This window comes from Lissotriton helveticus, chromosome 11, assembly GCF_964261635.1.
Source record: "Lissotriton helveticus chromosome 11, aLisHel1.1, whole genome shotgun sequence".
Lineage (NCBI taxonomy): Eukaryota > Metazoa > Chordata > Amphibia > Caudata > Salamandridae > Lissotriton > Lissotriton helveticus.
In genome coordinates, this window is record NC_136072.1 from 438,678,645 (window position 1) to 438,704,574 (window position 25,930).

At 44.9% G+C, this 25,930-nt stretch overlaps 1 protein-coding gene across 7 annotated transcripts in view; it reads left to right on the forward strand.

The window, feature by feature from the left end:
• Positions 1-25,930, forward strand: part of DOCK10 (dedicator of cytokinesis 10) — a 1,735,912-nt gene that overhangs the window by 518,715 nt on the left and 1,191,267 nt on the right. For all 7 annotated transcript variants that reach the window (XM_078665953.1, XM_078665951.1, XM_078665949.1 and 4 more), the window contains exon 3: positions 20,838-20,927. In XM_078665953.1, coding sequence (XP_078522079.1) covers positions 20,838-20,927 — 90 coding nt within the window. The remainder of the gene's footprint in view (positions 1-20,837; positions 20,928-25,930) is intronic.

Genomic DNA, 25,930 nt, shown 5'->3' on the forward strand with positions numbered 1-25,930 from the left:
TACAAATTTGTTATCAAAAAGCTAAACGCACATTAACAGTTCCCCCAAGAGCGCATTCAACACGCAAGTTAGGGGCATCCATGGCTTTCTTAGGAAACATTCCTCTAGAAGACATATGTAAGGCAGCCACATGGACTACCATACATACATTTACCAAACGCTACTGCGTAGATGTACACTCCAAACAGCAGGCAGCTGTAGGGCAGGCTGTACTCAAGACTCTTTTTCAGACTGCTGCAGCTGGCACGGGCAACCGCCGCTAAGAGGGGACTGCTATACATTCTATGCATAAGATGTGAATTCAGCGGCCCAAATGCCTCGAACGGAATAGGCTACTTACCAGTATGCATCTGTTCTTGGCATGTAGGGCTGCTGATATTCACATCGCCCTCCCTCCTCCCCGGTGCCTGTCGCAGCTTTAGCATTCACAATTAATCTCTAGCATGGACATCACTTACTGTATCATACTCCGTCCCTGCTACAATGGCGAAAAACAATCTGAGGATGGAGAGGATGCCCATGCGCACTGTAGTCCAGGGGAGGAGCCACCTATCTCGTGATACTTCGAAGACTCTTCCAGGACAACAATGTGCAATCATCCGGACCCAACTCTGCATAAGATGTTAATATCAGCAGCCCTACATGCCAAGAACAGATGCATACTGGTAAGTAGCATATTCCATTTGTGTGGCCTTACATTCTGCAGCAAATATACAAAGAAGACTACGCCTCTAAGGATAGCTTTTGTGCAGAAAGGTATCCCTTGCTGCACAATAACTATCCTGACTACAATGCACACACCCTTGAGGCATGACGCAGGGGAGCCTATGTTGACGCTCCGCAACAATAAGTGCTCCAATGCAAGGAGAGAGCAGAAGTGTGCCCAGGGCCGGCTTTAAGGCAGTGCGACTGGTGCGGCCTCACTGGGCGCTGATCTGTGGAGGGGGCGCTGTGACCTCAGGGGTGGCGCGCTATGTTTAGCAAAATCTTATGATAGGAAAGATGAGGGGTACTTTTGCAGGTGGTAGTGAGAGAATACGATGAAGTGGTCATGGGACGTGGGGGGCGCCAAAAGTGATTGTTGCTCCGGGTGCCACCAGTGGTAAAGCCGGCCCTGAGTGAGCCATATCTTAGTAAAGATGGTGCATTTCTGCTATCCCTTTCAGCAGCGGCTGCTGCAGGTAAGTGCGGTGAAGCCAGGTGGGGGGATTTCGAGATATGACCACAAGGGAAAATTTATTATTTTCTTCTCCCTTTCCCTTTGCTGCTCTCTCCTTTTCATGTAACAAAGTGCAGCAAGTTCCCTTGCATACGTTCCGTGAAAGTTTAGAAAATCTGGGCCCAACTTTCTATGGATCAGCGAAGTTTGCAATCGTAGACCATCAGACAGAGGCCCTTGCAGAAGCGTTTGTCCTTTAACTTCCTCCTCCTCATCACGTTCAGACACTTGCATGGTCATGGTGCTTTGTGACTGAAATGGTATGCACAACACTCTATGAAACCTATAAATACATAACAACGCACTTCTCTCTTTAACACCTTCCATGCTCATGACGAGCTGAGCTCGTCATGAGGCGCGGTGCTCCGGTGCTCATGACGAGCTCAGCTCGTCATGAGCCATGGAACGCTCACACGCGGGGATAATTCCCCTGCTGTGCTGAGCGTTCCACGGGAACAGGTGCAGCTGTGACGAACTCAGCTCGTCATGAGCACCTGGAGCACCGTGCCTCATGACGAGCTGAGCTCGTCATGAGCATGGGGGCACGCAATAATAATAATGATAACATTAATAATAACAACAATAATTATAATAACACGAAAAATAACAATACTAATAATAACAACAATAATAATAATAATGCGTTGTAATAATATCATAATAAATGACTATTACTGTTAATATGCTGTGTTGGCGTGTTATATTAGTGTATTCAATTGATTGTTGTGTTGCATCTCTGAGTTTCCATTGAGTTGGTGTTTGTTGTACTTTGACAGTGTGTTGTATTGGGTGTGCATTTGTTGTGTTGCCAACTTGCATTGTTAATTGCTCTTAGTTCTTTTGGATTGTTGTGTTATTGTGATGTTCTTTTTTTATTATGGTTCTGTGTTTTCGTGCTTTTATTGTACTTTCCCTGGAGTCTGTCTGGTTAAATATCCACAAACTTTTCGTGACAAATTAACACCATCAACATTCTACTGTTGTGGTGTAGTAGAGAAAGGTGTTTATCAGTGGCGGCTTCTCCATTTTAAATGAGATGAGGCACATAAAAAGTTACGTTCAACCGTTTAAAAATAAACCTACCTTGCTTGATAATCTTCTGCAGCAGACATTCGGCTGCAAACACAACAGAAGTTCCTCATGCCTTGTGCTGCTTGCTGGACAGTAGCATCCGAGCCAATCCAAGCACTGCTCTCTTGCAGCTTACGATGCTAAACAGCATAAGAGCAGTGCTAGGATTGACTGAAGCAGGCAAACACAGCACTCCATCAGATACCTACTGGACTGAGCCTCTGCTGCTCTGCTGCCTTTCAGCAGTTGATTGCAGAATCCTGAACTGCTCATGTTAAGCTGGCCATAGTGAAAACACTGGCCAATCTGACATGTGCAGTTCAATTAACACAGCCTCAGGTCATCCAACTGAACTGCTGTGATGCAGTGCGGAGGTCAACACCCCATGCTCCTATGGACGAGCGACTCCTGTTGTATATATCAAGCACTGCAGCATTTATTACCACAAATATGTAATATTATTTATCACAATTGAAGATGGTCCTGTCCCATAGGCAGTCAGAAGTGACGTTGCACCCATATCTGTACACAGTGACAGATGTATGAAAGCCTTTTCTTCCACCCTCACATTAGGTATGCCAAATATCAGAGAGAATTTCCCTCAGACATCAGAGACATGATGTCAACCTGTGAGTCAAGAGTGTTACTTCCTTTGGGGAAGCTGGTGGTTGCATGAAAACAAGAACCGATTTCAGAAGAAGAAGTAGCACGAACCACTGAACGCCACCATGACGCTTCCTATCGACAGTAGGCGTGCTCTCCAAAGAGAAACATTTTTGTCAGCTGTTCAGGCACTGAGCCAGATTAGTCTGTACCCTGTAGTCAGAAGATGCTTAAGTGCAAAACTGGCTCGACAGTGTACAATTTATTGCATATTTTTGACAAACTTGATATTTTGCCCACAACTTTACCCAGGCAGCTGGCTCCCTCTTCGTACAGCACCCAGACCATTTAAGATTAATTCATTTTCTGAAAAACTATCTCCTGTCATCGGGCTCAGTCTCAAAGTCTATAGGTCCTTGAAAACCATGAAAACAACAATAGCATTTGAAAACAGACACATCAACCTTCTGTAACAGCACAGAGCTATTCCAAGAAAAAAGGATTGCAACCAGATTTCTCATGAACACCAGACAATATTTTAGTTACTGGAAACCTGGCTCATAAAAGCATATGAGGCTGCAAATGAAGCAAGGCATTGGACGCAAGCCCATCCTGACACCTTGACATGCCATGGGGAGCACAGAACAACCCTCCACTGAGCTACACTCTCTACTGTTCCCAGACACTCTTTTTGCCCTCCCTCTCTGCTCCCTCCCCAGAATGCAAATTTGGATGTGGTAATTCTGCACATGCATGTTAATCTCCATTCCTGGGGCATAGTCTCATAATAGCTAGATTCATGTGCAGAGTTACAGAACTGAAACAATATTTTTGGCCACATTGTGTCCCCATTTCTAAATCACATTATATGCAGGGCCAAGGGGGACAATCCGTTGAGGAGAAAAATACAATTATCATTAGACAGTCCTCCATTACTAACAATCACCAACAATAAACAGCCATGCTGTATCAATTTTCAGACTAGGGGTGCTGCCATCAATGTTACATCACTAAACTCCTAGGGATCCTAAAAAATCCAAACATCACACAGAGAACAAGTGTCGCAAATGAGCCACGCCCACTACGCAAGAGAGTGGTGAGGGTGTAGTATGTAACTGGTGTGCCATTTAGGGGCACACTGTCACAAATATATTAATAACACTTGGTGTAGTAGTACAATGTCTTATACAGGCAGAACATTTTACATTGAAATGACAACTGAATTTAGACAGACTTATTGTGCAATAACCACACGCCACACCATTAATTTAGCATAAAAGGCCATTTATTAGGAGAGGGTTGTAACATTTATTCAACTTTATTAACATTAACAATACCTCAAACTTCATAAATATGACAAAATAAACATGACAGTTCCATTCCTCCCCGCACCATTCACAAACGACTTTCCATTCCAAAGCCTTGCTTCATTCTTCCCCCTTTCACTCTCTGACCTCTTCCATATATCCAGTCCCTCCTTCACTTGCCATACCAAACATCCTCCAATGAAGATCTTTCCCCTGATTGGCACATCCAGCTCACAGCCTTCAGTCACCTGTGCTCCCTACATCCACCAGAGGGGTGGATGTGCCCATATGTGACTCACCACCTCCCTCAAAAAACCGCCTACGCTCTGTATCCTGCCCTAAACAGGCAACACTCCATATAAAAAGCAATGCCACCAAAATCCTGCAATTTGCAGAGTGGGTGGGCGTACCTGCCTAAACTTGCTCCCTCCCGGTGGTGCTAGGAGTCAGGAAGAGGCTGTACACACCCTTCCTGATACCTATATAGCACCCTAATTACCCTCCCATCCCCCTTAACTAACCTATGCCACCCTGTCTCGTGCCTGTCAGCACGAAGCACCCTGTGAAAAGACTAGTCTGCTACCGGCACTTCCCCCCGGGGGCCAATATCGTGCAGTAACCCACATCTCGTTAATTTAGCATAAAAGGCCATTTATTAGGACAGCGTTGCAGCATTTATTCAACTTTATTACCTTAATAATACCTCAAACTTTATAAATATGACAAAAAAATGATAGTTCCATTCCTTCCAGCACCATTTACACCTCACACCACTTTCCCTCCCAAGCCCAGATGCCTTGGCTTCATTCTTCCGCCTTTCACTCACCGGCCTTGTTCCATATATCCTATCTAGGTGACCTGCAAATTAGAACCTGCCAAAGCTATAACTATCTGGGTCTCAGGCTTTCAGAAGGGGCCAAACCATCAGCCCATTTGAAATATTTAAGAAGTAAGGGGGCCGGAATTATCTGTAGCCTGAGAAGTCTCAATTGAAGACTACACAACCCAACTGTATCTTGAAAGTCTTAAAAGCAAAAGTAGTGCCCTCCCTTAAATACGGCCACCTAGTCTTCCCTGGTGCCCTCACTAACTTCCTTATGAGCCACCAAATCTCGGTATACAAGAAGGTATTAGGCATCCCACGACAGGCCAGGAAAGCAAGAGTAAGGATGGAGCTGGGTCCTACTCATCTGGGTATTACCTGCTCAGGGGACATTTTAAAATATTACATTAGCTCCTTGGGAGCTCCAGCAACATCTCTGAAAGCGCAAATTAAAACAATCTTCGAAGAAGGTGGATCCCCATGGCAGGTGCAGTTGACAGCAGCCTCTAAATTGTTAGAAATAGATGTGCAAAATGTGCACAGCTTAAACATTCCAGTTGCTGCATGGAAAAGATCAGTGAATAACAGTCCAAGAAAATATCCCATGAAAGAGATCTGGAAAGCTTACATCATCAATCCAATCTCTCATAATTGGACATTTCATACATAGTGGGAAAACCACAGCTTTATTTCGAGCACGCACTGAAGTCCCGACCCGGAAAAAAATCACTTACATGAGACTTCTTCCATTGCCCATTGTGGACTTTAACCAAGGTTGGGTCCGGAAGGACAATATAGCTGCATGTCGACACTGTAATTACCATCAGGAATCCTGGCTACATCTGCTGTGCTGTTGCCCCAAGTTTGCCAGCGAGAGGCACCGACTGGTTCTTCCTATTTGCAGAGCCCAGAGTCTTGTACGATGCAGAGAAGTCTCAGACTTGTGTTTCTCTGCTAAAACAGCTCAAACAGTTGCGCGGCTGAGGAAATTTATTGAATCAATCTGAGCCGCACTGACGCAGAATACAGAGATACAAAAAGAAACCAGTTGGCTAGCAAGCAAGAAAGACTTCGACAAAACTCCCCTCTAAGTATAATGCATTTGCACTTTACAACCAGTTTGATATTAGTTTTAAGGTTTTGCGCCCTACCAGTTTGTAGCAACATGCGTGGGATTTTAACTCTTTTCCTTTTAATAATGATAGTATATTGTAACGATTATAAGTAATTGAACAATAAAGCTTAATACATATATCCAGTCACTCCTTCACTTGCCCTACCAAACATCTGTCAATTAAGAACTTTCCTGTGATTGGTGCATCCCGCTCACAGCCTTCAGTCACCTGTGCTCCAATCCTACCACTCGACGGGTCGATATGCCTGCATATGACTCACAACCCCCCAAAATACCACCAACCAAGAAAACCCCACAGGGCGTCTTCCTGCTCCCCATGCACCTTTTGCTCATGAGAGATACCTTCTCCTGTACCAAATCGACTTGTTCCACAATGTGGTCACCACATCTCGCAACTCCATCATTTAATACACGTTTCCCAAGTGTGAAAGTTGCAACCTATCCTCCCTGAAAACTGCCCCTCTTCCTTAATGCCCCATGAGTTATTACCTCGAAGTCTCCCGCCATGCAGAAAACCCTATTTGCCCTGTTAAGCTTCCTCTGAGCTTTATCAATTGCAGCATGTTTCACAGTGAACAAAGGAATGTCCAACAATCCAGGTCACCATTGTATTTGCTGGCCACCTGCCAATCTGTCAAATTCGTCCCCAAGACCACCCACAAATGCGTAGTTCCTGTTCCTGCCCCAATCCAGAAAGAATCTGTGCCAAAATGACCAGGTCCCTAGCAAGCCCATGCAAAGCCATGCACAACACCACTCACAACTGGAAAGCAGTAACTCTGCAGCAGTCTTCATGAGAAAAAAACACCAGTTTCCCCTGGCTGGACCACTACTGGAAACTGTGGCATTCCCAAACAGGACATAACTCGAAACTACCCCTTTCACACAGCCACACCCACTTATTCCTGCCCATCTGATCCGTATTGGATTGACGCAGCCGGATGTCCATCCGTCCCTGATCCAAACTCACCTCTTCAGGCAACACCCTCACGGCTCGAGTGGATCCCGAAAGCTACGACACTCGAAAGGCTGCAAAAAACATCCAGACCATGCATAGTCAAAACACCGCGACTTCAAAGCGATCATAACAACAAAGTGGTAGAACAGCTAACAAATCCCGCAACAGCTCAAATGTAATCACTTCCCACAACACTGCCATCCCTGCCCCCATCCTTCTGCCTCATCCTTTTAAAACATGGCCCAGTATCTCATGCTTGGTGGGATCAAAACCCCAATACAGCTTGCCATGGAACAAAATCCCTCTCGACTTGCCCACAATGGACCATTGTGGGCGATAAACCTTTCTCAATACTAGACAAAACAAAGCGCAACACTCCGCCTTCAGTTTTCTGACAATTCTTTGAGTAATCGGCCCCCCAACTTCCCAAACTTGCTCATGCCAGCCGGTAGCTCCTCCTGGTGGATGAAGCCAGCGATCTCTCAACCTGTCCCTCTACTCTCACTCCCCCAGGCCCAGATGTCGGCAGGCAATGGTGTCTTGAACTCCTCAGTTCCTGGGACCAACCAACGGAAACGTTGCCACTGCGATCAAGGGGAGGAGACAACTATATCAATGCTGGCACCAGGAACATGTTTAGTCCTGCATACAACATCACAACATTTAGCTTCAAGCATACCAGTATGAATCTCCACAACAGCCTCAACACATTCAAGTCCCTCACTCTCTGCCTGTTCACCAGGTCAACCACAGTCATATTGTCCACATGGAACAATATTGTCCTGATCATAAATTCTCTGCCCGAAACTGACAATGCCACCAACAATGGAAAAACCTCAAAGAAAGCAATGCTACATCCCTGACTCAACCAGTGCGCCAGCCATTGCTCTGCACACCACACTACCTCCCATCCCAGAAGAGACCAAAGCCCCGAGCTCCTGACACATCATAAAAAAATTAGGCACCACACCCAGTGGGGAGATGAACAAATCCATCAGGGGCCACGCAAAGATGGCTGTTGGCAATATAATGGTAAATGTGTCGATAGAGCCATTTCATATAAGTACCTGGGGGTTCACATGGATAGAAGGGGCTCATTTTCCTCTAAACATAGAGACAATGCAGAAGCCAAAGCCTTGACAATCCAGGTGGCTTTTAAGACCCTTGCTAGGCAACTGTCCGGTCCAAGCCTGACCCCACTTATAACTGTTATGAAGGCAAAAATCATCAACTTCCTCATCTATAGCCAGGAGATTATGCAAGGGAAATATAACAGCCTTGTGAATAAAATAACAACAAGAATATTCAAACAAGTGCTGAGCCTTCCCAAATCTTCTACCTCCGCTCAGATACGTCTTGAGATTGGTCTCCAAGATCATCAAGCAGTAGGGGCTGGATCATTCATCAGCCTGTGCAATTAGTTGCGTACCTCCAGAGAAGGAAGCCTGCAGGCCCTTCTGTGGCAGGAAATCTCAGCCGGTCAAATTGGCAGATCATACTGGCGTTATCTATAGACTCTCTAAAACTCCTGGACACAGAAGAAATCTGGAGCTCAAATCCATCGCAGCAGGCACTCAAAATCCACATCAAAAGGAACGTCCGCCTTTGGTCCTTCCACTCGAATAGAGCCAAAGTGGCCCAACGTTAGCACGCCTGGACAATTGTATCAGGGTTTAAGCCAGGGATAATGGCACCCTATTTGTCATGTACCTATTCAGTGTTGTGGAAAAAAAGATTTATAGCCCTCAGAATGGGTGAATGGCCATTCTTGTATCATTTGACAAATTGTCGACGTACAAGTACCAACATAATGTGCAGGGGGTGCAGGAGTAACAAGGAAACAATTGAGCACGTGGTATGTCTTTGTCCTACACTACTTGACGAACGAAAAATCTTGTTAAAAATGCGAATGGAATAAACTTGCCATTCGCACGTGTCGACAAGCCATCCTTGTATTAATACTGGTAGGTCACATGCTGCGGCGGCAGGTTAAAAACAGCAAATTTTTAGCATTCTGAATCTTTTTAGAGGGGTAGGAGCATACCTTACGCTTCAGTTTTTAAAATTGCACTGTGTCTTTATATGATTTGTTTTTGAAATACCCACCATTCTTGCACATTAAAACCCTTATCTTTCACCACACTTTAGAACTGGGGAAGACGTAGGGCAACTCCAAAGTCCACCGCGGTCTGGTTTAGGCAGGCGTTTGAGTGGAGAGAGGTGGCCGAGGAGGAAAGGGGAATCCGGATTGCGGCGGCCATCTTAGAGGTTAGCACTCTAGTGGCTAACCTTGGGGGCATAAAAGGCAGGCTTTGCTCGGATGCGCAGCTGGTAGGATACATGCTGCGGTGGCAGGTTAAGAACTGCACATTTTTAGCATTCTGAATCTTTTACAGTGGCAGGACCGTACCTTACGCTTCGGTTTTTAAAATTGCACTGTGTCTTGATATGATTTATTTTTAAAATACCCACCATTCTTGCACATTGAAACCCTTATCTTTCACCACACTTTGGAACTGGGGAAGACGTAGGGCAACTCTCCGGTCCACCGCGGTCTGCTTTAGGCAGCCGTTTGAGTGGAGAGAGGCTGCCAAGGAGTGAAGTGGAATCCGGACTGCGGCAGCCATCTTAGAGGTTAGCGCTCTAGTGGCTAACCTTGGGGGCATAAAAGGCAGGGTTTGCTCGTATGCGCAGCGGACGCGCCTAAGGCAAGCCCTTCTGCGCCAGTCCGCTCCCGGACGCTGCCGGCTGCCGGGCCACGCTGCCCCCTGTAGCTGATATAATGAAGGGACTAAAGTACTCCAAAGAAAAGCTGCTACTGCTACGGGACACCCCCTTAAGTAAGTGTCATAAGATGGAGCCCTCTTTGGGAGCACTAGTGGGAAGATGTGAACACTGTGAATGGGTTATGACTCAACCCAAGCAAACAAACCCTCCCCAGAACGCAGGAGATCCTGGGGGAAAGTGCAGTAAAATTACAAACTTTGGGACTTTTCACCAGGGGGGAGTAGGACAGGAGCGCATTCAGGCCCTGTATATTATTGCAAGATCCATTCCTAAACATTTTGTTGAAATAGGGGATTTATTAGAGGATCAGAAGCCTGACATATGCCTTATATCTGAATCCTGGCTGCAATACCACACTACCCCATTGGTATGCCTTGCTTTCCCGGCAGAATACTCCATCATGCGACTAGATAGGATAAACAAGAAGGGTGGAGGCCTGGTTATAGCCTCTCGGGACCCTCTTCATATCAAAGTACTGGACACAGTACTGACGGATGGCATTGAATTGATTGTGTTTCGGCTTCACCTTCATGGCAGAGCCAGTGGGAAGGGTGCAGTAGTGTATCACCCTCCAGGAGAAAATAATAAAACATTTTGCACCTTACTACTGGAGTCCCTTGCCCCCTATATTTCACAATCTGAGCCTTTTTTTCTGGTGGCCGATTTTTATCATCATTTTGATGAGCTTGAAAACTCAGACACTAAGGGTCTGTTATCCTCAATGGAGTCTTTAGGGCTCTCACAGAGGATTTATGAGCCCACGCACAAAGCAGGCCACATCCTGGATAATATTTTTGCCATCTATGGCCTATCCACAGATCCCCCTTGGGCACTGACTTGGACTGACAACTGTGCCCTTACTTTTACTTGGAAGGCAACAGGCAGTGGCAACAAGCCCCAAGGTAGAGTGATCCCACGGAGAGCATGGAGGAAAGTCACCTGGGACTCGTTTAGTCAAGCTTTCAGGCACCCTTCTTTTGAGAAAGTCGAGACAAGTGACATGGCCTTAGTACAAAGGGAGACCTCTATTGCAGACACTTTAAACATTATTGCTCCTCTTAGAGCAATACGAACGAGGGATAGAGAGAACTCAGCTCCCTGGTACTCCGAGACTCTTAAAAAGGAAAAAGCCCACTGCAGAGGGAAAGAAAGGAAATGGAGAAAAACCAAATGGCGGGAGGATAAACAGGCTTTTTCAGAGATGCATAAAGTCTATTTAAAAAATTGCAATACAGCAAGTAAAGATCATTTAGGGGTGCGAATACGGGAGGGGAACAACTCCTCCAAGGAGCTCTTTAAAATACTTAAGGAGTTCACAAATCCCATAGTAAATACACTATCCATTACCCCTACTCAAACATTATGTAATGATCTAGCAAACTACTTTAAAGAAAAAATAGACCAGATATATTGCTCTTTAGAAGGAGGAAAGGTATCTAGTGGGTCATCCCCTTTGGGGAGAGATCCCACATTACCTAGATTAGACTCCTTTGCAATCATTACAATAGAGCAAGTGGCAACTCTGCTGGCACAAACTAAATTAGGTGCTCCAACAGACCCGGTGTTGCCATTTAAAATGGCTGAACTAGCATCTATTGTAGCTCCCTCTCTAACTAAGGTCTGTAATATTTCCCTGGAGACAGCCTCTTTCCCAAGAAATTGGAAAAATGTGCATGTAAAACCTCTGCTAAAAAAAACGCTGGCAGACCCAATGGAGCTGCAAAATTACAGGCCAATCTCCCTTCTCCTGAGTAGTTCAAAGGTCTAGGATACTTTAGTAAATAAGCCATTGATGCTATACTTGGAACAGCATAGTCTACTTGATCCCTCGCAATCAGGATTCTGCCCGGCCCACAGCACGGTGGCGGCATAAGTGGAGGTCACGACACTATCAGGATGTCACTTGACATTGGGGCCCCCACTATGCTTGTGCTTTTAGATCTTTCGGCAGCCTTTGACACCATCTCCCATCGTGTCATGTTGGATAGATGGCAGGAGATTGGTGTCGGAGGGGCTGCCTGGGCTTGGATACAGAGTTTTTTGAACAACAGAACTCAATGTGTACAATTAGACACATTTGTCTCCCAGACCTTGGCAGCAGACAAGGGTGTCCCACAGGGTTCAATTTCAAGTCCCACTCTATTCATCATCTACGTGGCTCCCTTGGCTTCTATCATTAGAGCCTGTGGATTTGAGACAATCTCGTATGCGGACAATACACAGGTAATAGTCCCCATCGAGACAAATCCAGCTCAGACGAAAGCCAAGTTGAAGTCCTGTATGCTGCAAATTGCTGTCTGGATGAATCATAACTTCCTGCAGTTAAACTCCAATAAAACGGAGATCCTCCTATTTGGGAAAGCAACAGAGATATGGTCTGCATACTGGTGGCCATCAGAACTAGGGGATGCACCAAATCCTAAGACACATGCACAGAACTTAGGCATATGGATCTATAATAAAATCTCGATGGAGAAGCATGTAAAAGTAGTATCAGGAACCTGCTTTGGCATTATCCCAATGCTGAGAAAAATCTTCCCATGGCGATAGAAAGAATAGAAAGACCTCAGTACAAGCTCTACTAGTCAGCAGACTTGATTATGGCAATGCTCTCCTGACAGGCATTAGAGAAGACCTTGCAGCAAGGCTACAGGTGGTGCAAAACAGTGCTGCACAACGGGTTCTTATTAAACCATGGCATATTCCGTCTCGCCCTCTTTTGCAACAGCTGCATTGGCTACCTGTAAAGAAGAGAGCATTGTTCAAGCTACTGGTAATGGTGTTCAGAGCGCGACAGGGGATCTGCCCCCTTTATTTAAAGAGAAAGATCACAGCCTACACCCCTGCGCGCGTCCTAAGATCCTGTAATCGAAACCTTCTCAATCCATGCAAGATTAAGAAAACAAAAATGGGAGGACACACATTTTCCTATCTAACCCCTCTCCATTGGAATCACCTGCTGGACGAGCTGGGTGCTTGCCACAGCCTGAAACATTTTAAGAAGCTGCTAAAAACGTGGTTGTTTTAAAGTCGCAACTCCTGGATTAGCCGTGTGCATTATGCTGCCAAAAACGTCGAGAGATCCCTCTGGGGATGATTCGTTTTTTGCAGGATATAAGTTTTAAATAAAATAAATAAATAAATAAAATGAATCCGGAAAACCCACTGCTTAACATCCGGTTCATCAAGTTCGCGACAAGAACAGCAAGAAGATTCATAGCAAATCAACAACGGTTAACCATTAAGTCCTCCGCTCCAATTAACAGTAGTTGACCATGGTCTTTCTTCACACAGATTACTTTGCTTTCTTGTGCGTCCCAGGAACACTTAAATTATTGTATGCAGTGACTTTACCATACAAATGGAACTGCACTACCAGTGGTATCAGTCACTAACTCCTAAATGACTAATGTCTTGCCCTGTGGCGTAAGCAGATGCTAAATTAGAAGGGCCAACCACGGCTCCCAACTGTTTCTTAATCGCTCCTTATAAAGTTGTATTGTCTAGATGAAGTTAATATTTTACTATTATGAACAAATATAGATTTCCAGTTGTTGTTTTTTTTACTATTTATTGATGAGTTTTACTTTTTAATTCATTGTGATGGTACAAATGGACTAAATGGACGCATTTGGGTAGATTTCTAAAAAAAAAAGAATTTAAGAGGAAACAATGTACGCGAAAACACAGGATCCAGATAAGACCAGTCTCTTGTACTATGTGTAAATATTTAAACAATCATCCGGTATACGTTTTGTATTAATGATGCATGTTCAACATTGTAATGATTATTTTTTAATCAAACAACAAAGCTAACTCTATTCAGTTCTTCAAAGATGGGGCCTGCCACCCTGTCTTCCGCTAGCTATTTTCCCAATGTTGCCTCTACTACTTGCAGGAGTTCTCTGGCTGACTTCAAGCTGTCTGCCCACCTGCAACCACTAGAACCCTGGTACCCTACCTGAAAACACTCTGTGAAACCCCATTCCAAACGCAATGCTGCCTCTTTCCAGGTATTTAGAGAGCCAAGGGACCCTAGCCTCCACCTTAATGTGTGTAGGGGCCCTTAGACCCAGGCTGACCTTGTTGTCCCCGTCCTCTAGAGGCCTTCCATTGTTCCACGGGGCTGACCAGTGTGAAACACTGTGTGAGGAGGTAGCGCCCCCCACACTTGGAACATTCATGCTTGAAGTTGCATGAGTGTCGGGGGCAAAAACCCTTATTGAAATTCTAACATGCCCCAATGCTGGGTCCAGTTGGCTTCTTAGCATAAAACGCTCCCTGTGGAGCAGGCGGGCTGAAAAAAATGATAAGTACAAGGCTTCCGGAATGCGTAGAGGCCGTGGATTGAAAGGACAACATCCACTGCATCCACAATTCAGAATCCACCATCCCCAAGGCTTATAAGGATTGAGGTCACTCTTGCCCTGAATTCCTTGCGTAGCTAAACCAGGCATAACCCGGAAGGGCATTTGGACCTTTTGAAAAATGTCCATGTACTTGAGCAACGCAATCAACCTGTCAGTGTGTCGCTCACATTAGATGCTGGCATAAATCAGAAATGCTAATGTCCAATTCTCTATGTTTATAGGGACCCTGTGCCTCCTGGTCAACTGCCATCGGTCCTCTACAGCCCCTTCTTACGCCTGTATCTCCCTGTGTAGTAGTTTGAAAACATTGACGTACTTGTGTTTCCAAATCCTATTCTTAGTCTGGTCAGCTAGATGGGTCCACAGGGACATCGCCAAACCGGTGTATGATAATCTTTTCTTGTGCTTATCTTCCACAGTCCCATCCTCCTCAGCACTCCTCCAAGCCCATCATTGTTCTCTGTATGAACCCCTTTTCCTTCTACCGTTGTGTCGCTACGCGCCCGTTTGGGCATTGCTGTCTGCGCTGAAGCGCCCTTCGAAGGAGCCCTTTCCTCTTCCACAACACCATCTCCTACACCCCCAGACCTGCAAGATTTACTTCTGGCCCATGTGTCTTCAGTGTCACAAGCTGCCCATCAATCACCCTTACCTGCCAGCAAGGCACCAACGTCGTGCTTCTCCTTGCGACGTCTGCCACTGTTCTGAGGCCCTTTGTCCGTGGCACTCCCCTTGTCTGCAATTGACTTCTGCAAAACACCAACCTTGCCTGTTGCCTGTTCCTTTGCTTTGGGCCTCCCCACTGGCATCCTCACATGATTGTCATCAGGCAGTTCATCTTCTTCTCACTCATCACTGGCCTCACTATAGTCAAGGAGCATATCATGCTCACCTATAGCACCCACACACCCAGTCCCACACGCCATACCCACTCTCAGCTGCGCTGTTGCGTCACACTCATTCGTAGGTGGTTGTTCCGGCCAGTCTCTGTGTGCACAAGCCCTTGTCAGAGGGAAGGCTGCCGCGGACAACCTTGCTGCTTCAGCCCAATGTCCAGGGGCTGTCATGAGCCCCACTGGCATCCCCAACTGTCTACCAGCCTCACTTGCCAGTCTTGTAGTCCCATTCCCCATCAGGCTGCACCAACCTGGGGGGTCCCTCGCACCACCAGGCCCCCGAGCCGCACTGGCCCCTAGCCAACCTATATCATGCTCCTGACCCTCTGACACCAATAACCAATGCCCACCCAACCCAGGACCCACCCCGGATCCTGACCACCCTCACCAGAAACCAGTGGCCTCCTGGCTGCAGGGCCGCACCAAATGTAGACTCCCTGGCCTCACACACCCATGCCAGCACTCCTCCATCTCCTGTACGAGCAAGCACTGCTCATGTATGCGTGCTTCAATATGCCCCCTTGCCATTTACTGGCAGGGTGACCCCGGGCCCCAGACACCCATGACCCCTGCAAGGCCCTCACTTGTGGGCGCAGGAACCATGTTGGGGCCGCCTCTCCGCCCCAACGCCAAGTCTCCACAACACTGCATTTTTAGTGGCTGGGTCCTTTGGCTCGGCCTCCAGTGACTTGGTACCTGCAGCAGGGAGGGGTCAGGTGGACAGGCCCAAAGACCTGTAAATCCCTGGGGGCTCATTGCCCAAAGACAAACATGAAGACAGCACGCAAGTAGGAGCGGCAGCCATAGATGCAGGCCCCACCCTCACTCTCTGACAACCACTCTTCGCCGATGTTTCCAGGTGTGCCTGGAGGCTGTAGCACCTACCCCATGCTTGGAGCTGGCCGCAGAGTGATTCGTGCTTCTGCCGTGGCCTCCCCCACTGTCTTCCCAGCCTCCCGCTCTGCTATGCAGGTGGCCATTGCAACGGCAAACTCCAGACGACGCAGAGGGTGTTCAGCACCGCATGCCGACCGAGGCCTGGTTAAGTATAGCAGCCAAGAGCAGAACGGCCCTACCTGCCGCTACCAATGTATGACGCACTGCCAGCACGGCCGAATTGTCAGACGCCAACATAGCCCACCTCTCCCGATCCACCAAAAAGGCCAGATTCACACCAGGCCTTCGCCTCAAACCCTCTCCTGTCCTGCCTAAACTTGCTCCCTCCCGGTGGTGCTAGGAGTCAGGAAGAGGCTGGGCGCACACTCCCTGATACCTTTATAGCACCGTAATTACTCGCCCCTTCCCCTTAGCTAACCTCTCTCACCCTGTCGGGTGCCTGTGACCACAAAGCTCCCCACGGGAACACTGGTCTGCTACCATCACTTCCTCTGGGTGCAGATATAGTTTTACTGATAAAACTAGATAGCTTGGAAATGATTTGTGGAAATTTGGCTTCAGCAAATATTTGTCATTTTAGCATCACAAAGTAAAGTGTTGATTTGTTGCTATCACACTTCAGAATCAGAAAACAATGTTTCAGTTGTGATATCCTGTTTATTTTTTTTGAAATATTTGTACGGTTCATTTATAGTTATCTAAATGTTGTTGTTAGAAGAAAAGTACATCCTACAGCCTTTCCTTTCATACCAGCAACATTGTCATACAGTTCACTGTAGAAAAGCATCGATCTCCCTGTTAATAGAATAAGCAGCAGTTTGTTACAAGACTAGACTGACATTTGATCTCTGTTTTGGAACGCACAGCAAATGTAACAAAATAAAAATAACAGGTAAAGTAAGCGTTCGTTCTCTTTCACCTTCAGAACTCCAGCATGGTTACTTTGGGGGTGCTGTAGCATCCTCTGTACCCCTACTTACAGCTCCAATGAATACGCATTCCAGAATATGCATTTATTTGATGATGCCTGCCTCGTAATTTAATTTTTTTTAGTTGTTTGTTGCTAAATCTGTAAAACCACTTCAGCATGAATATTGAAGCTTGAACACAATACGGCGGTTTATGTTATGTTATGTTATTTAATCTTTTGTATAGTGCACGGCTACTCAAAAAGAGTGTCCCGGCGCTTTTAATAAGGAGGGCTGCATCCTAATAACATAGCACAGTTAAAATGAGAACAAGACAGAGGCCAAGCGGGCACACAAAAAGCGGGCTACTGGGTAAACAGCCAGGTTTTAAGGCCTTTTCTAAAGGCAAGTAGGCTGGTAGCTCCCCGCAAAGTGAGCGGCAGAGAGTTCCACAACTGTGGCGTTAGTAGTAGTTACGAGAAAGAATAAGACTGTTGTTGATAATAGAGACACTTACATGCTCTAAGCCAATATTTTCACACATTGTCAGTGTCCTCTTAAGGAATTTTGGGGCCCCAAGACATATTTTGGGGGCCATTGTTCAGAAAGACTTTGAATTTTCTTTCCCAGTTTCTGCAAATTGAAACCTGCATAATACCTAACGAAGTTTATGAAATGGGGACAATCAAAAACAGTTTAAATATGCCTTGATGTATATAGAAGAGTCTAAAGAAAAATGTTGTGCAATGGACGCAAAAATCCTTACATGACCCTGAGCAAAAAGAGACAGTGTTAGAAGTAGAGTCAGGCAGAGAGAAGCGGAAATGTTTTGATATAGAAGTAGACAGAGGTCAGACAGAGAAAGTTGAATTTCCCAGGGGACCCTTGTAAGGTGGGGGCCCTGGACAACTTCCCACTTTGCTCATGCCTTAAAACATCTCTGCACATTGTCAAAAATAAATCAACTTTTGGCGTCAGCCAGTACATTACCAGACGGTAATGAGGTTCATTAAGTACTCTTTTCTTTTGGCTGTCCCACAACAACAATTGGGATGCTTCCTCCTTGAACTGAAAGGCATTGAAATATAAAAAGGTGCTACAAAAAGGTTGTAAATTAATTGCACAACAAATGAATATACCTGAAATTGTTTACTTAAGCCACACTTTTTTTATCAGAATTTAGGACACCTAAAACACAGAACACACTTTCATGAAGCAAATGAAAAAAAGGGTGAATTTTCACCATAAACAACGAAATGTGTATATGTATTATTTTTCCATCTATCTCTCCATGTTCATGACTGTCTGGTGGCCGATGTCACGTGTGACACCGTCAGCCAGTTCGGAATGTTTAGCCTCAGCTTTTTACTTTGTGGGACATATAGTTTTATTTTTGCCATTCCAAGGCCACAATTAAAAATTAGGTGGATATATTGTGGAGATACCGCGTGGGCAGGCTTTCCCCTACCGCCTCATACCTTTGCACATACAGCCACATTTTACGAGTTAAACTCAATGAAATGTAGAATGACTGTCAGACTCAGACTGCCAGGCAGAATTCCACCCTGAATTTCCAATGCGGTGGGTTTTAACACAAACCTTTACCACCTCCTCTGAGCAGGTGGTAAATGTCTGTGAGGTGGTCAGTGCAAGGTAAAGGAGGAAGTGTAAGGTTTGGCGAGGGAAGGGGAAAATGTCCCCTGGCAGTGAGGAGTAGCATTGCAAGCAACGCCGTCTTGGTAGCGGGTCAGGAAAGGGCTAGGCACTGAGACTAGGTTGCACTCTAGCCTATCTGCAATGCAATTTTACTGGCCAGATTTTCTGTGAAATATGGGGACACTGGCCAAATTTACAATTGAGCAGAAAGGTATTTTCACCTAGGATTTTTACTCTATCTCACCTTGCAATGGGGGAAAATTCGTTTTTTCAGAACCTAGCATTCAAAATGTATCTAGTCAAAAATCCTAGAAAGGTCTGAGGTTTCACACATCACATGAGGCCCTTTGCAGTTGTGCATGTATGGTAGTATTTCCGGTGGTCACTCCTAGGAAACAATAGTGGTGGGTGGGTGGTTAGAAAAAAAGAAAAGAAGACTTACCTGCTGGCTGCCGCCTCTCCTCTACCCTCCCTCTGTTCTTGCATCCGGGCAGCACAGAGGCTCCCAGGCTCTCAGAATGATGGTACCAGCATGACAATAGCGTTGTGATAGGTCTAAGTGGCCTGGTTTGCCACTCAGACAGTGCCTAGGACTTTTCTCCACCCGGCTGTGTAACACAGCCAGGTGAAGAAATGCTAAGTGCGCATGTCAGTTTGGCTGGCCCAAGACGGCCGGCCAAACCGTCATGCTCATTTATGGTGCACCAACCACTCCTCCTTCCTTTAACGACAGCCAAGCCCCCGCCCTAACCTGGCTCTGCACTAAAAATAAAATGATAATTATATTGCACTATTATCATTTTATTTTTCCTTTTGCACTGCTCAGAGTGCAGTGGGGCCGCGCTCCTCCGCCTTAGCGTGTCAATTTCTGTGCATACTAGCGAATTAACTAAATAGATGGCTTTGAAGATGGGATCCACCCAGAAATAGCTTTCTGACTCCCTAAAAATCTCTCTAATGCATTAGAAAGGCTGAAAACACCTTTTTATAGATTCCTTAATGTCAGGAGTGAGTAGTGTATCTTTCTTTGTGTACATGCGTGTGCTATAATACAAGTTCTTTATTGTAAAGAAAGCAACTGGACTGGATGAGAGAGTTATGCTTGGGAAGGAACAACCCTATGCCACTCTGAAATCACTTGTGCCCTCCTACTACTCTGCGTCATCTTTTTTCCTCACAGTAAGGCCAGAGTGTACATACCCTGTGCCCCATAACACATCACCCAGTGCTTTCACATTGCACACAAATGCGTGCCACTAAACTGGAGAGCGCCTGGGCACCCCTCAAGTGCATCACCGTGTGCCCGTCCTGTACATCATCCTTTGCTCTGCTGATGCACACCGCCCTGTCCGACTTGCTGCTCAAACCTGTATTGCTTTTCTATCTATATAGATGCCTACATATTTCTTTGTGTGAAGAGGCGTCTTTTGGTGTGTTGGTATGGCATGCTTATGTTTACGTTTATGTTATTGTTATATTACCCAATTAATGTGTAGTGTAGTGATGAAGGTCAAAGCAGGAAGGATGTATTTCAAGAAGTCTTTATTGTAGACAACATCATGTAGATAAGATCTTTCATGAAGCTCCACCAGGAGCAGCCTGTCTGCTGCTCGGCCCATTCTAAACTGTCGCTCCACTGCACACCAGCTCCCAACATTCCGAGGTGCATCATCAATCACCAACATTCTAAGCAGCACTCAGCACAAAAACACTGGCTGAGCAGGAAGTGTACATTGGATAACATTAACAATATGCTGGGATAAATATCTCCAGGATAGGAGGAGTAAACTACATAACGAAACAGATGCAGGATACTACATAATGTTACTCAGTGTAATTTATTAAATCGGTTTTCGCCTTGACCAGATGTCGACGTAACTACTTCTCTCACGGAGTAATTATGCCGTCAGAGTCAGACAAGACTGTATCCCGTTCTCAATGGTAATCACTGGCGGGAAACTGTATGGAACACTACATACATTTGAATATCTAAATGAGGAGGCAATCATAAGAACCATGTGTATGGCATCATATTAAAAGCAGGCTCAGTCAAATCAAGTAGAATGTTTTATATTACAGTCAGACCGCATTGATATTAACTGCCACTCTGTCCCTTATGTTCCAGCAAGTTGCAAATATTGTATTTTAAAAGAGGTGTTTGATTTCAGATAAAAATGTGCTTAATTTCACCCTTTCATTTTTGACAGGTCACCACAATCCCATGGGGAACACGAACTATGTACTCCACTGTGCCTGAAGATGCTGAGCAGAATTCAGAACACCTGCTAGTAAGAGAGGTAAAAAATCCCTTTTGTGTCTATCTTTCAGGATATTTTACTAAATGCTAAAATGCACCTTTAACAGTGCCCTTTGGTTTCATCATCTCTGCTTTTCTGATTGCCTTTGGAATCGGTGACAAGCTGCTTCCACCATACGCTGGATCTTGTTTCCTTCAATGCATGCAGTCATCACTTTTCTTATGTATTAAACATCTTTGTGCTATGTCACACAGTGAGAAGCAGGATCCAGTTTTTGTGTGCACAAACACCTCTGCAGTGCACAGACTGATCCCACACGCCATACGACCGAAACATCGTGGTAGTCTGCTGAATAGCCCAAAATTGTACACTGTTGCAGTGTATATATACACAGCAGAGCACACAGGACACCTGACATGGAGAAGCCATGCTAAGCAATGCACTAAGAGTGTGTTGCCTGATAACTTGCACTTTGAAGGAGAACGTAGAGGTAACATGAGGGTGGGTGGTGTTCCTCGCAGGGACTAAAGGACCTACCCTCCCGCCACCCCTCAAAGGCTATGTGTTAGGTAAACATGAGCACAATCAGTTGCACCCTCTAGACCAGAGGTCTTCAAACTGGGGGCTGGCCCCTTTGGGGGACTTAAGTAGTTTGGGGGGGGGGACCAGTCTCTGGCCAAGAGAAGCATCATGCTTAGTTTTAAGTGTTAAAAACATGAGCGGCAGTAAGCGATTTTGTAATGGGGCTTCACTAACAACTTTTGTCATTTATATCCTGACTGGGAGTAAATGTAAAAAGGGGTAACAGAGCTTAACTGAAATGTAGTTAAATATGTTTAGACATATTAAACATGCCAATTTAGAAGAATAATTGGGAAAAAATTGGGGGGGGCAAGGAATTCATTATTTTACAGGGGGCGCAGCATTAAGAAGTTTGAAGACTAATGCTCTAGACCCTAGAGCCAGGATCTGTTCATTTATCTTCCTGGCATATTTTTGTGAAAGGTTCAGGTTACCAATGGAAGAAGTGTTAAATGTTTGCCACTCCACCAGTATTCATGCAGTCAATATTACCTACAAAGTATTAGACTCGCTTCTTTACCATCATGGTATGTATATATCTTGTATCTCAAACTCAGATCCTAATTTTGATTTTTCAAATAATAATTTAGAATTTAGGCTAGCAATTTTTGCTGAAAATATATGATGAGCTCATCATGAAGAATTTGTCACTTTTGCGTCAGATAATTCAACGTTAACTGGGCATTGTGTAGTGATATAAATAAAAGAGGCAGGTCCAGTAATCGTTTGATGTGGGTTTATTGGCTCAACCCTCTCCAGCTTCCCAGCAGCAACTGCCACCAAGAGAACGTTACAGACTGGATCCTACTGCATTCCACATTCCAAGGTTCACCAACCGGGAATGCGGAGTGCATCACATCACAACATATTTCCCTCCTTTAATAAAATGTAATAAAATCAAAGAAAAACAAATTCACTCACTAATCCAATGGATGGAATTAAAAACTCAGATACAAAAATACAATAAGACGAAAAGAACGATAATGGAAATATTTAAACATCACAAAATCTAATTGGCCTGCTGACAGACCTCATGATTCTACGATGTCCCACAAGGAAAACATCTTTACCAGATGCATTTTGCATGTGAACACCAGTCGTGCTCAAACCACTCGGGTCCTCAGCAGACAACTCTGAGCTTAACCCTTTGTTAGGAATATTGCTTAAACCATCACCAACGCGTTCATTGCTAACCATGTTCTCAACTTTGTGCACCTTGCTTTCATTCCACCATTCATGACCTTTGACCCGAAAGGCATTCTTGGAAACCGCATCCACCCGTTCAGGATCTTTGAATTTCTACTTTCCTTTCACAACATGAGTGGGAACCTTGACCCGTACCCAACCCCCCACGCTGATACATGTCGTTTTTCCTGTAACTCTATGCTTGTTGTCATAATACTCTTTCATTATGCTCTGGTACAACTCTACTTTGGGACGTATAATTTGGTCCACAGAGTTCCCCCTCTCCGTATTAGTCTGATAACTTCTCAACCATGTGGGCCACAACTTTGACGTGGGTACCCGCCCCCTCATTAATTCAAAGAGACTTTTACCAGTCACAGCGTTGGAAGTCGAGCAATGGGACCACACCATGCTCTCAATAGCTTTGTGCACAGCAACTACATTCTGAACAGACCATTGGATGCAGTCAACCAAAGTACGATGAATCTTTTCCACTAAACCATTGACCTGTGGATTGTACAAAGCAATACATTTATGTTCTATGGCATTTTTTTCCGGAAATTCCCTCATTTCTTTGGAAACAAACTGCACCCCGTTGTCCGACACAATTTCCTTGGGACAACCATCCCTTTTTTCTTGAAAATCCTTAGAACAGCAGTTTTGGGTTCCTCCAGAAATTCTACTTCCCACCACTTGTTGTAATAATCAACAATCACAAGTGCAAACTTGTACCTGCGTGGTAACACATTGAATGGCCCTATAAAATATACAGAAATCTTAGGCCACCGCCATTCAGGTAACACACATGGTTAGAGAAGCAGAGTCGTAAGCTTGATAGGCTTGTCATTGTTGGCACAGATAACACACGCTTATATCTTAATAATTAAATCAGTGTTCATTGCTGGCCATCAGTAATTCTCTCTAATCTTCCTCTTAGTCATAAACTGACCGAGATAGATGTCCCTCATGTCCATTTTCGATAATCCTTTGTCTCAAGCAAAACGGAGGAACAAAACTGTCTCCTCTCATGAGCATTCCATTTTTTTGGACATGTAATTCTTCGGCGATTTTAATGTACACTTGCAACCTCATGGGCCGCATTTGTTCTCTCGGCCATCCTTCAATAACATATCTCTTCACCATCAGCAGATCTCCATCCTCTTCCATCTCAACCTTATCCTCACTAACCGCCTGTCCTTGACGAACATCCACAGCAGCTATTAAACACTCATCACAATCCTAATCACAATCGTTGTTGCTCACATTAACAGTTATGGGTGAACGTGATAATTAGTCTGCTCTGACAATCTTCCCACCATGGATTTATTCTATTTTCAGGTCATATTGTAACAACATTGCGCTCAACCCTGACAATCTTGGAGTGTGATCTCTGATGACAGCACGGCTTAAAATATTTACCAACAGCTTGTGATCTGTCTGTACAACAAATCAACTTCCCCAAATACAACATTTAAATCTCTCCACCGCCCAACAACACGCCAACAACTCCTTTTCAATCACAGAATTTGTTCTCCCTCAAGGACCTTGATTCGAAACCCAAAGAAACTTCTTTGCCCGTTTTGCATTTCTGTGACAGTATAGCACCCAAACCATAATTGCTCGCATCAACAGTTATTATGCGTTCCCTCAAAGTATTGAATGGTGCCAAAACTTCTGCAGAGCCAATGTCTTTCTTGAGGTTGTCAAACTCATCTTGGCACGCTGCAGAGCATGCAAACGCTATCTTTTTCTTTAATAATTCCCTCAAGTTTACTGTTTTAGCAGAAAAATTCTCAACGCATTTTGCATAGAATTCACACACCCCCAGAAAGGACGCAAGATGTTCCTTTGTTGTAGGACAATGTGCATTGGTGATGGCATCCACTAGACCTTGTCTAGATGATACCCCTTTTCGAGAGATCACATGACCAAGATACTCTATGCTCTCTTTCGCAAATTCACATTTCTTTAGATTGGTTACAATTCCAGCTTTCTGTAACTTCCTCAATACTAATTCCATGATCTCATCATGATGGACCAGATCTTTACCCACCACCAGTATGTCATCTTGAAAAAGTCACCACTCCCTATACACCACCCAAAACCTTTGGAAAACAGAAGCGGCGGACGCCAGTCCAAAAGGCATCCTTTTGAACTGGAAACTAGTCCCAATAGGGGAGCATGACTGGTACTCAAACCACTCGGGTCCTCACCAGACAACTCTGAGCTTAACCCTTTGTTAGGAATATTGGTTTGACCATCACCAACACGTTCATTACTAACCATGTTCTCAACTTTGTACACCTTGCTTTAATTCCACCATTCATCTCCTTTGACCCGAATGGCGTTCTTGGAAACAGCATCCACCCGTTCACGATCTTTGAATTTCGATTTTGCTTTCACAACATGAGTGGGAATCTTGACCCGTACCCATTCCCCCATGCTGATACATGTAGTTTTCCCTGTAACTCTATGCTTGTTGTCATAATACTCTTTCATTATGCTCTGGTACAACTCTACTTTGGGACGTATAATTTTGTCCACAGGGCTCCCCTTCTCCGTTTTAGTCTAAATTCTCAACCACGCATGACACAACTTTGACATGGGTACCCGCCCCCTCATTAATTCGAATGGACTACTACCAGTCACAGCGTTGGACGTAGAGTGATGGGCCCACAACATGCTCTGAATAGCTTTGTGTACTGGAACTACGTTCTGAACAGACCATTGGATGCAGTCAACCAAAGTACAATTTTATCTTTTCCACTAAACTATTGGCCTGTGTATGGTACAAAGCAATATGTTTATGTTCGATGGCATTTTTTTCCAGAAATTCCTGAATTGTTTGGGAAATAAACTGCACTCCGTTGTCTGACACTATTTCCTTGTAACACCGTTCCCCAAGGAACAGTTTCTTGATAATCCTTAGAACAGCAGTGTTGGGTTCCTCCAGAAATTCTACATCCCACTACTTGCTGTAATATTCAACAATAACAAGTGCAAAATTGTACCTGAGTGGTAACACATTGAATGGCCCTATGAAATCTACAGCAATCTTAGACCACGGCCCTTCAGGTAACACACACGGTTAGAGAGGCAGAGTCGTAAGCTTGATACTCTTGTTACTGTTGGCACAGATAACACACACTTCTGTTTTGTTAATTATGTCAGTGTCCATTGCTGGCCACCAGTAATCATCTCTAATCTTCCTCTTAGTCATAGTCTGACAGAGATGCCCCTCATGTCCATTTTCGATAATCCTTTGTCTCAAGCCA